At 24.1% G+C, this 12,724-nt stretch overlaps 1 protein-coding gene across 2 annotated transcripts; it reads right to left on the reverse strand.

Annotated features, from left to right (window-relative positions):
- Positions 1-853: 853 nt before the first annotated feature.
- LOC112593945 (probable multidrug resistance-associated protein lethal(2)03659) lies at positions 854-12,223 on the reverse strand (the record flags this gene model as incomplete). Of its 2 annotated transcripts, XM_025338536.1 has the most annotated exon segments (26): positions 854-969; positions 1,057-1,297; positions 1,372-1,544; positions 1,636-1,881; positions 1,944-2,071; positions 2,144-2,314; positions 2,386-2,509; positions 2,602-2,708; positions 3,226-3,376; positions 3,480-3,559; positions 3,628-3,908; positions 3,973-4,334; positions 4,419-4,504; positions 4,568-4,665; positions 4,731-4,852; positions 4,928-5,092; positions 5,167-5,457; positions 6,188-6,298; positions 6,368-6,506; positions 6,577-6,733; positions 6,835-7,057; positions 8,537-8,747; positions 8,919-9,053; positions 9,139-9,249; positions 11,878-11,949; positions 12,041-12,223. In XM_025338536.1, coding segments are annotated over 26 exon segments (4,017 nt in total). In that variant the 5' UTR covers positions 12,049-12,223.
- Positions 12,224-12,724: the final 501 nt, after the last annotated feature.

Raw genomic sequence — 12,724 nt, forward strand, 5'->3', positions numbered from 1 at the left:
TCTTATTCTCTTGTCAATATTATGATTTTGAGAATTTATTTTATATAATGTGCGTTTTTGTTATGCGTTTAAGCATATACTTATCAACTATTATACAATAACAAAATAATATGTATAATAATACTCCTGCTAATATTTTATTATTTTCTTTAAAATTCTTATATTGCTATACCATTTAATATAAGATATAACGATTATGATTGTACAAGTTTTTAAATGTTCAGTACATAAATACATGAATTAAAAATAATTTTATTTATTTTAATAAGTTGTAAGGTATAGATAAAGCCAACAAATTTACAGATAATATTTGAAAACATGATTATTTTATGGTGGGAGTAACAACTTAAGTTATCAGTTATATATGCTGAAATTACTTTTAAGTAATATGATATTAATTATATTTGTGTAAGTTATTTATATGTGATTTGTTACTTATTTGTAGTAATTATTGTAGAATTACTCATTACTTTATTTAGTTTAGCCATGCAGTAAAAGCGATTAAGGTATTGATTATATGTTTGAATACTTTATTTAAAATAAATTTGAATAATAAAGATAATAATATTTAATGTGTAGCAAATAGGTATTTGTTAATAATTTATTATTTGGTATGTATTGCCCTATCAGAACACATAGTTTACTAAACATAAATATATTTGAAAAAGTAACTTTATTGTAATAGAGTTACTTTTAAACTCAAAAATGTAAATTGACCAAATAAAAAGTATTAAAAATTTAGTTATTTTGATAAGGAATTAAACAATGTGATTTGATGCAAAAATGATATTTCCTAACACTGGTTATATTCTGACTTAATAACTTCTACAATTACCGAAGAAACTATTTAAAAAAAATAAAATTTTACTGAAAACAACATTCGAATAATAATGAGATATTAATATGTAACAATTAATTCCATATTTTAATTGCTCGGAATCATGTTTATTGATTGGAATTTTTAAAACTCTAAAAAAAAAAAAAAAAATATTTCATTGATTAACAGTACAAATTTATAAGTAAAGAAATGAGATAATAAAATGCATTTTATGGTACCTCTAATGCCAAGCCGTGTAAAAAGTAAGCCGTATCCTTTCCCGTCTGCTCTACTATATTGTAGAAAAATCCGTCTGCGTTTTTCAACAAACTATATGGATGGTCAAATTCAATTATTTTTCCAAAATCCATTACTAGTACTTTGTCAGAATCCATAATAGTATTTAAACGGTGAGCAATTGTTAAAACTGTACAAAATCTAAATTTATTCCTGATTGTATTTTGAATCAACTTATCAGTGCTGTTAATACAAATTAGAATATAAATAGGTATAGTTATATAATTAAATATTTAAAATAAAATTATTTTTATTACAGTGGATCAACATTGGCAGTGGCCTCATCCAATATCAGAATTTTATTGTTTTGTAGTATTGCTCTGGCCAAACAAACTAATTGCCGTTGTCCGACACTAAAGTTTGAACCACTCGCAGACATTTTCGAGTTAAGACCGCTGGGCAAATCTTCTACAAAGTTTTTGAGTTCTACCTATAATAATAATTATTGTTTGAAAATCTTTAAATGAAGTAAAAAGAGAGCTATTATTTCGTTTTAAAGTAGAATTAATTATAACACATACTTCATCTAGGGCTTTCCAAAGAGCATGATCCGGGTATTCGTCAAACGGATCTAAGTTTGTTCGCATTGTCCCAGAAAACAATACTGGTTCTTGAGGAATTATAGACAACTTAGATCTCAGATCTTTGAGTGCCAATTTGTGTATATCCATATCGTCAATGATAATCTTACCTTCATTCAGAGCTAATCTAAACAACGCTCCAATAAAGGATGATTTACCTGCACCGGTCCTGCCAACAATACCTATCTAAACAAAAAAAAAACAAAATGATCATTATTGACCATTTAAAATCGCATTAAATGATTTACTTTTTCCATTGACTGAATTTGAATGTTAAGATCTTTTAATACATAAGGTGAATTAAGACTATAACGTAGATTAAAATTTTGAAATACAATTCTCCCTGAAGAAGGCCATTCATTTGCCACCGATTTCTCTGTAAAACAAATTAATATTTTTCATGCGAATTATTTATTAGAAATTAAACAATATAATTATTAAATTTCACCTTCAATGGAGGGTGGAGTATCTTCCTGTGGTAAATGTGTATATTCTAAAACTCTTTCAACTGATGTCAATTGGCATAGTAGTAATGTCCATTGTGATACTCCCCATTGGATTCGACAGAGTAATGTTATCACTTGTGTGAGAGCTAGTCCTACACTTCCTCCGTAAATATCTAAAATTATAATTATTGATAAAACAAAATGGTTTGAAATTACTAACAGAATCATATAAGTTAATGCTTACTGTTTCCAACTGTAAAAAAGCTGAATAAAATAATACATAAATAAAGTATACAAACGTTATCCATACGAAATCCGAGTCCTCGTTTTAAATATGAATATATGTGTGAAGCCGAAGAATGTAAATCCTAAAAGTTATTAAAAAATTATCATATAATTCAAAAAAATGTTATAGAAGCATAAATAAAGTAGTATTTTTAGTAAATTTTTATAAAAGTACTTGATGTTTATCAAATTCTTGGGTTAAAATATGTTCTGCTTTATATGCTCTTATTGTTGTTAATCCTTGTAATGATGTATTCATGTGTGCTATTACCGGACTTCGAGCTGTTTATAGTAAAAATATGATATATTTTATTATTATGGTTGTATTGAAAGAAAATGTATGAAATTGCAACCCACCTAAGTAACTTAGAAACTTAGGTTATGACATAGTGATTAAAAATATGAAATATCTTAATCCAAATAAGACCTTTTAATGTTGAGAGTATTTATTTTGATTTTAACTAATAATTAAGATGCTTATAAGAAGTTTTTCTTTATTTCAAAAATAATTATTGTCAAAAAAAAAAATAGGAATTATATATTTAAATTTATTTTATATACTATATGGATTTTCGAACTATTTCATTAAATGTCGTAGTATTTAGATTTTGTTTTGATGCGCTCTAAGTGAAAAAAATATTGATTCAATTTTCAGACCAATAATATTTTTTATTTATAAGTGTGAAATTTTTATTATTTTATGCAAAGGTATATGAAAATGTTTGTTACATAAACGAATGGTTAGTGTTTATAAATTAGTGCTCCATCAGTTTCGATGCAATACAACTCTGATACTTACTAGCTGCTTCTAACTTTTTGACACTCAGTAATGTATAGAAATAATAATTTCTAAGTTTATAAATGATTATTCCCACAATAAATGTAGGTATTAAAAGATAAATATTGATCACTCCAACAATAAATACAGTCCCAAAAATAAGCATGAAAACCTGTCAAATATAAATAAACGGTGAGAACTTTTACTTTCTTAAATTAATTACTTTTAAAAATTATAATAATATAGCATAAGGAATTAATAAATAAATTTGTAACTTGTAAAGTATCCAAAAAAACTTCTGGTAAGATTTCATCCACAGCTCCTAAGTCTTTTGAAAAACGGTTCATTATCTTTCCTGCATAAAAGTATCATATATATATAATGTAAAAAATATTTGTTATTTAAAAAAATATAAACACCAACCTGATGAATTTGTATTAAAAAAAAACATGGTGGTTCTTATAAGGGAATGGAACATTTGATTGTGTAAATTAATAGAAGCTTTTGTTGTAATTTTGACAAATATAGCAGATCTAATTACTACTGATACTATTAATAAAATCATTAACATGGCATAAATTATAACATAGTATTCGTGATAATTGTTTAACCATAATGATAAGTTAGATGGTCCATGTGACTCTGATGTACTATTTTCAATTTTATTCATTGTATTATACGATTTATATATTTCCTGGTTAACCCTGAAAAATTATATCATACAAATTTCAAAATTATTTATATATTGTTTAATTTTTATTGTAGTACCAAAAGCTAAGCCAATAATCTCCACCGACAGTCAAAACTAAAGTTAAAAAACACAAAAAAAAACCCCAAAAAATGTTGTATGAACTTCCACTAGCAGTAATGTACGATATTAATACATTTTTTGATTGATATTTTGATTTTTCATTAGATTTCTGAGTTAAAGCTTTAAACTTGGATGACAAAACACTTTCGTTAGAACCAGTTTGAGATGAAATTAAGCGTTCATCTACATTAATATTGTTTTTATCGTTAATTTCAATTTCATTTTCTATAGTTATATCTTTTAAAGGTCTAAGTACTTTCGCAAAGTCAAAAATAGAAGTTTGAATATCTTGATAAGATCCTTCAATTACGATTTTACCCTAAAAATAAAAATAAACGTCTTAATAGAAGGTTAATTCACTATACTATTAAGAGTTATTTTAAGCTTATAAACCTATACTAACATTATCCATTAGTACAATTTGATCAACTTCAGATAAATGATGCACTTGATGAGTAACAATAATACATGTTTTTTCTTTGAGGTAACCTGTAATTAGAATCCGGCGATTAATTGTGTGTTTACGATTATAGCATTTGAAAGTCCACTTACTTCCAATACATTTTTCGAATAAATGCTTGCCCACTCTAACATCAACAGCTGAAAGTGGATCATCAAATAAGTAAATATCTGCTTGTTTGTATACCGCTCTGAAATCGAACATTTATAATTATTAAATGTATAAATTATGATTAGTTTTAAAATTTAAAGTTGCCTAGCTAAATTAATTCTCGCTTTTTGTCCTCCACTCAAAGTGACTCCTCTTTCTCCCACTATCGTTTGATCGCCGAGTGGAAAATGTTCAAGATCGCTTTTTAGTGCACAGATATCAATGATCTATTTCAAAATCATATCAATTAACTGTATTATAAATTTAATGTTGGTATATAATGTTAATCTGTTTGTATTTACTTGTTCGAAACGTTCTTTGTCCATTGGTGATCCAAAAATAATGTTTTGTTGAACAGTCCCCGAAAATATCCATGGTTCCTGTGATGCATAAGATATTACACCTCGCACAGAAATTTCACCGTTGGAAACAGGTAATTCTCTTAAAATTGCTTGTAATAATGAACTCTGTAATCATTTTTTATTATCGTTTTATAATATAGAAAGTAGATGCAATATTCAAATTGTATAGATATATTTACCTTTCCGGCTCCTACTGGTCCGATAATTGCAACCAAATTTCCAGAATTTATCGTTAAATTAATATTTTCTAAAGTGTTATTGGTTTGAACATCCGTCCATTTAGCGCAAGTATTTAAAATAGTTATGCCGTGACTAGTAACAGATTCTTTGTTTTTTTCAAAGTCATCACAATTATTAGCAATTTTGTCATCAACAATAAGTGATTTTCTACAGACGTGCTCTTCCGGTTTATTAGATTTGGAATAAGAGTTTTGGATTTGATGATCTTTTTCCTCGAGTAATAAATAATGCTATACAAAAATGTGAATCTAATTTTAGATCTTAATGGAGCAATTAATGTATTGGATATAGTAAAAAGCTTATGATATTTAAAATTGGGAGATTTTTTTTTTCCAAGAATTTGAATTGAGTTATTAATATTTTAGCGGGTTTAAGTAACCGGGAGTAAAAAAAATTTAAGAAATTTTATGCAAAATAAATGTTTGATAAAACAACTTTTTTTTTTATTTGTGTTCAACTACCATCAATTATTTATGTAAGTTATTTCTACACATTTTATGATGTCTAATTGTTTTGACTTTTTTTAAACAATTTAAAGTTATTTAAAATTTTCAACTTTTTTTTTTTTTTTTTTATAGGTGTTTCAATGATTTGTCAACAAAAAATATTCATTCTTTAAAAATCCTTAAAAACTAAACACAAAGTTCCTTATAGATCGGTCATTTATCAATAAAAATAATAATAAAACAATATATTTTTTAATTCATTTAAATTTAGAATTTATAAGAAATTATTTTGTAGTTAAAAATGATTCACATTTTTTTGATGTTTAAGATTTGAAAAGTTAACAAAAGTTACACTATATTTTTTTACTTCTAATAAAAAAAAATCCTAACCTAACACGCTGGTTACGCGACACCGATGTATTAGAGTGCTATTATGACTTGCTCATATTCATTATTTTACATAATTAAGAAAATTTTAAATATAAAAGTTTAAAAAGTGTTAACTTATTCATACCTGTATCCGTTTTAATAACACAATTATTTCACCTATTCCCAACACACTTGTAGAAAATTTTACTGCCATTGACGTGTGCAAAACATTGAAAAAGCATATAAGGACGTAAACCTATATGAAAATAATAAAAAAGGATATAGTTTACTATTTATAAGTATATTTATTTAAATCTGAACTTACTTTTTCTGAAGATATAGTATTTCCTAATAGGATATACATTAAAATACTGATAAATATTTGAAATCTTGATTGAATTATTTTAAACGATAGTCCTAGGAATCTAATAAATGTGGCTCCTTTAATTTGTTCTGCTTCTATTCTATAATACCCTCAATAAACTTAAATATTTTTTACCTATATTATAAATAATATTATTAAACCATTCATACTTTCTCGCATATTCTATAAGATTCTTAAAAGGTTTTTCCCATGTGTACATTTTGATCACTTGTATTCCTGAAATGATTTCATTCATTAATCGTATTCTTTCATCTGTGTTCTTTGTTATTTGCAAACGGAATTTAGAAAGTATTTTCCCCATCCAACCTGAAATTGAAAAAAAGTGGTTTAAATTATAGGTAATACTCGCATAATTAATTATTTCATAATTTTTGTGCAAGGACTGTAAACAGTTTTATTTTAAATACCTTGTAACGGAATAAAAAAAAAAAACGTAGCTACTCCAATTAATAAGGAAATACCAATTTCCTGCCACAATAAATATACGCCTATTATTATTTGGAGTGGTCCAACCCATAAATAATGTAAATAATTTAATGTATATTCGAATTGATTTATATCATTTGAAATTAAATTCATCACTTGTCCAGCGGTAGTTTCATCAAAAGCTTTATGACTTAAGCATAACGTCTACATTGAAAAAAATAAAATCAGTATTCGTATAGTAAATTAAAGCTTATAGTATGGATAAAAACACTGGAAAGTAATATTCACGTTTTTCTCCACATACAGTACATAATACAAAATAAACAGTTCAAAATATTGTCGTATCAGTTTAATATGCAATCAGAACATTTTAACAATAAGTCAATTAATAAGAACAGGTACCTATTAAATTTTTTGGTAATAATTTAGAAAAATTCTAATAATGTATTAAAGTTATATGCTGTCATTATTTATTGTACTTCAATCCTATGGTTTGAGATCAACCTTTTCCCTAGTTATCTAACTTTAAAAGTGGTCATGATATGAGTTAAATTATTACCTATCTTTGGTTTTAGATTTTTAACATAGTAGATATTTAATATTTAACGAACTCTTAATTACAAAAATTTTGTAAATTTTCGTTTTTTTTTTTTTTTGAATTTTAAATGTTTATAAAAATTGTGTATGAATAAATTTTTAATATTTTTAAAAAAAATTATGATAACAGTTTGTATTAAATTTTCAAAAATCAATCATTTCTCATAAAAGTACTTAGGGTCAAAATAGTTTGAAAATGTTATCATGTATAAAAAATAATAATATGGATGCAAAAGACTTATGAGGAATCTTCTATTTAATCTTTGATACAATTTTTTATGAAATTTTAACTTCTAAATACTTTGTATATTTTTGAGATTTTGTTATAATTTTAACATTATATAATTATATTTATATGTATAAATTAAAATTAAATAAATATTTTGTGCTATGTATTTTTTATATTTTTAAATAATAAATTAACAACTTATGAGGTATTCTGAATTAAATATTCAAGATTTTTGACCTAGTAAAACTTTTTATCGATATTTAAAGAAAAAACGAAAAAAAAAATATTGAATAACTCTATATAAGAAGAATAAAGTATTAAAAATTTTGTTGAGAATTTTATTAAATTGCTAAAAATAAGACTATACGTACTTATTTTATTAAATTACTTAATACGTAAAACATAATTATATTATAGGTGTTATTTCATATTTGTTTTTAACGTTATTTACATATATAAGTAATTTAAGTTATAAGTGAATTTCAATTTAAATATTTTACAGTTAATAATTCAGTATGTAATAGTAAATGTGTTATTTAATAAAATGTAGAACAACTTATTAAATTTAGAAATATTAAATATAAATAAATAAAATATGTCAATAAATGTATATATTATAAAAAAATAAATACATTTCAATTAATTGAAATATCAAACAACAATAATTTACAGTAATTCAATAATAGAATATTGTAGGAAATGATTTTAAAAATGTATTTAATTATTCCTCTACCCTAAAATGTATAATTTATGTTAGCTATCACACTTATAGACTGCAAAATAATATAGTTACTACCTATTTGTTTAAAAATCTTAACATATTTAAATGTTATTTATAGAATATTTTGTAGGTTTACCTTTCTGTAGATTAGAGAACAGCAAGCAATACGCACTTTCATAGTTTCGTTCGTGGTTTCTAATAAAGTATAATAATAAAGGATATTTGACATAAATAAGCTGAACACTAAACCTAATGAGTATAGGTATGCATATTTTATATCAGTTTTTTTGGAATGATTAGGATCGAAATATCCTAATAGTTTACCAATTATTATAGGTTGAGTCATACTGAAATAAAGGTATAAGATTTTAAATCAAACATTAATATTACAATAATATTATTCTACATTTAATCATAAACAATGGGATTCTACAATATTAAATTAATAATAACTAAAAATATATATTTTTTTTAATAATAATTGTAAATTTAATTTATAAATTAAAAAAAAATCTTACTTGAAAATGATTTCAATTATACAAAACATAAATCCGTGTAGCAAGAATTTAGCACCAAACATTTGAATCAACGCTCTCAACAATTTTGGCTTTCGGTTCATTGAATACGCAATGGCTAATTCTGATTTCCACATTCTAAAGTGAAAATAGTTATTAAGTTACTTCAAAATAATAATAAGAATCATTATTGTAAGTTGTAGGTAAATTATAGTCAATATACTTTTCCAATTTATTGCCTAATGACGATGATTTGTGGTCGTCTAATGTCGTAAACAAATCCGTTTCATTTAAATCTCTGACTCGTCCTATTTTTAGTAGATTTGACGCCCAACTATAAATAAAATGTATAATCAAATAAGTAATCATAATACTTATTATTTTTAATTTTGTATAAAAATGCAGTATTAAAAATATAAAAATATTTATTTCTTTCATAATAAAATTTATTAATTTAGAAAATTAGGGTACACTGGTTTTTACACAGTGTACGTGTGTACTATAAATCAACAATCTAATAATATTTTTTAATTTATACATTTATAATATTTATTTGAGTAATAGTGTTGCACTATAGATTCTGAATCGTGTGGGAAAAGAATTAAATTAATAACACGTGTTTTTAGAAAATTTGATTTAGTATTGGCTGTTAAGCAGTCAAAAATAGAAAATCGTTCGTACCTATATATAACTATTATAATAACATAATGATATTGTGAAAAATGTAAAAAAAAAAAAAAATGGGAATATTTACAATTATTTGTTATAGATAAATTTACTTTGTAATATAAAATTAAGTAAATTTAAAGTATTCAATAAAAAATGATCTAGAAAGTATAAAATTTGCTATTCTTATCAATGAAAGAAGTGGATTTATATTAAATATAAATGTGTTTCATCTGAAAAATAAACCCAATCAAGTAAAGAAATAAGATTTAAAACAAAGTATTTAATTTTTTTTGTCAAACAAACACTTATAATATAAATCTTTTTATATAATGAAATATTTATATAGCTTACATTTTTCATACATTTTACTTGTACTTTAATACAACTAAAAATTGTTATGAATAAATATTGATAAATGTATTAATTATGAATATACAAATTAACACCCTAAATAGTTATTTAAGTTAAAAAACGTTTTTATTTTATTCTTTATTAGCTAACTGTCAATTAATTTTATTTTAATTAATTAACGAAGTACAAAGATTTAATTAAATTGTAAATATTGCTAAAACTAATATTTCATTTTATTTTAGTAATCTTAAGTAAGTTTTTACTTTTTTTAAATATTAAAAAGAACGTTTCATCAAATAGTTGCAGTTTACGTACAAACAAAAATGCGAATCACATTATTTATGTTATGATAAATTTTGCATAAATAAATGTTTTCATGCCATTTACAAATTTTCATTGTTTTTGATTTGGGATTGAAGATAAATACATTCAGCTTAGATTAGGTTTATTAGTTTAGGCTATTTTTGGTATAATTGTTGTATATTATTTTCAAATTCTACAATTTTGTATAATTGTACTGCACTTGATTAACTTACTGAAGAAATAAAAACGTAAATTAAAAATTATACACGCGTTTAGTTTAACATCTAATTTATTTCTTAAGCAGTCTAAAATTACTTGTATATTTCTATACAAAATTGATCACTTAAATCAAGTTTTCAATAAAACTATTCTAAGGACGTTTTACGTTGATTATATATTAAGATATAAAAATATATTTGTTCACGAAGTTGTATGAAATGCAGTTATTGCTGCTAAAATATACTTAATAAACGTTGTCACTGTATCAGCTGTTATGTTACAACGATCTTTTTTACATAGTATAAATGATATGAAATATTTGAAAGAAATCGAGTTTGAAAAGTATACATAATTCATGCATATATTTTTTTTTAGGATCTATTCAAAAGAGAAATTAAAATAAATTAGAAGTACTAAAAAAATTTGGAGCTAGTAATATAAATGCATTTTAAAATATCCGTAGAATGTTAGGAGAATTAAATTATAAATGTTGGTAGATAATAATTACCATGCAATATCGTTTTTCATAAACACGTTGACGGACATGACTGCTATAGCAGTCATGCACCTGGCTATAATTTCATCATCAGTTTTATATCTCATTAACACGTTGACGGACAGTCACTGCTATAGCGGTCATACTAATTTAAGTCGTAATATGAACATGACTGCTATAACAGTTATACATTTGCAAGTCGTAAAGTGGCATAACCACTATAGCAGTCATGTTAGTTATGGGTTTATCGTACTAAGACAAGTGTAATGTCCATTTACGACTTACAATCTGGTCAGGCAAATTAATCAAATGAAGTTTAAAAATATATATTGTTTTATTTCTAATATTTATATATAATACTCAAAGAATTTATTTGATTTGATTTATATTTTATATATAATTTTAATTGTTATAATAAAAAGGATTTGCGTAAACTATGTAGTTATTTATACTAATTGCAAAACAAAAATATAAATGTTATTTACTTAACTGCTATAGCAGTCATATGACCTTACACGTAGAAAAAAAGTCGTCTATGGGCTTCAACTGCTATAGCAATTAAGTTTTTTTCTATTTTCATTGTTTTTGTTTCTTTATATTAAAAAAAAAAGCTCAGACTCATTTTTAATATAAAGCAACTTTAAAAAAAACTTAATTTATAATTCAATTTAAAATTTCTTCTTCTTTTTGAAATAAATGCAGTATAATTCAATTGTAAAGTATATAATGTCAATTGTTTGATAAATCGAAACTATAAAATTACATTTTAAATGTTAATTAGTCTTACTCCTCATCATTATAAAATGCCAAAAAAAAAAAATTAAAGCGTATTAGTATCTGTCATTTCTATGCATTTAATGTACACAAGTATATTTAAACTAAAAAATACGTTTAGGTAAATTATAATACTTATAGTGTATTTACCTATGTGTGATGATTTCGAAAAAATTTGCATTACATCTTGGGTTGGGAGGATGTTCTGCCTTTGGTATTTCGCTTAAATAATAAAACACATAAATATAAATTGAGTAAATTAATACCTATTAGTTAATATAAGTCTAGTTAATGAATACATTTTATAACTTACTTGTACATAATATATATAATACGAGAATATAATTCGTATTATGATTTGTGATGAATACTAAGTTATAATAATTATGTTTTACTGTTATTTATTAAAGTTTTATCGTATTCCTTGTAATGGATTTATTTATGAATATTATTTCGATTACAATTAATTATTGGCTTGTACTAGACTATTATACACGCACACCAATTTTTAAGTAACTGAAATTATAAATATTGAATGCAGTTATATTTTTTACTATCTAATACCAGTTTTATATTTAAAGTCTGTATACAGGATGAACTAAACATTCTCATATAAGATCAATATAAAAAAGTGAGAGGGTCTTGAAAATGAAATTGAAGACTTAAATTTGTAAAACAATATTAATATACTTTAAAAATATAATTGCTCCATGGTTAAATTCACCAAGAGTTGTAATATAAATAGTTGCATGTTAAGTACAGACTAGAAGGGTCTCGTTTTGTACGTGAATGAATGCGTATTGGTATCCGTGATCACGTGAATGAAACCAATTAAATCACGTAAAGACAATACACGTGAATTAACAGCTATTCGTGAAACTGAATGATAAATATGCCCAATATCAACTATTTAAATGTATTGTTAAATTTCACCGTTAGGCCCGTTGGATGGATCTTATCTGGTTGTTGGATAAAGTAGTGGTGTACTGGAAATTTT

The sequence above is a fragment of the Melanaphis sacchari genome, unplaced genomic scaffold, assembly GCF_002803265.2.
Source record: "Melanaphis sacchari strain LSU unplaced genomic scaffold, SCAv2.0 Contig2154_pilon_pilon, whole genome shotgun sequence".
Classification (NCBI taxonomy): Eukaryota; Metazoa; Arthropoda; class Insecta; order Hemiptera; family Aphididae; genus Melanaphis; species Melanaphis sacchari.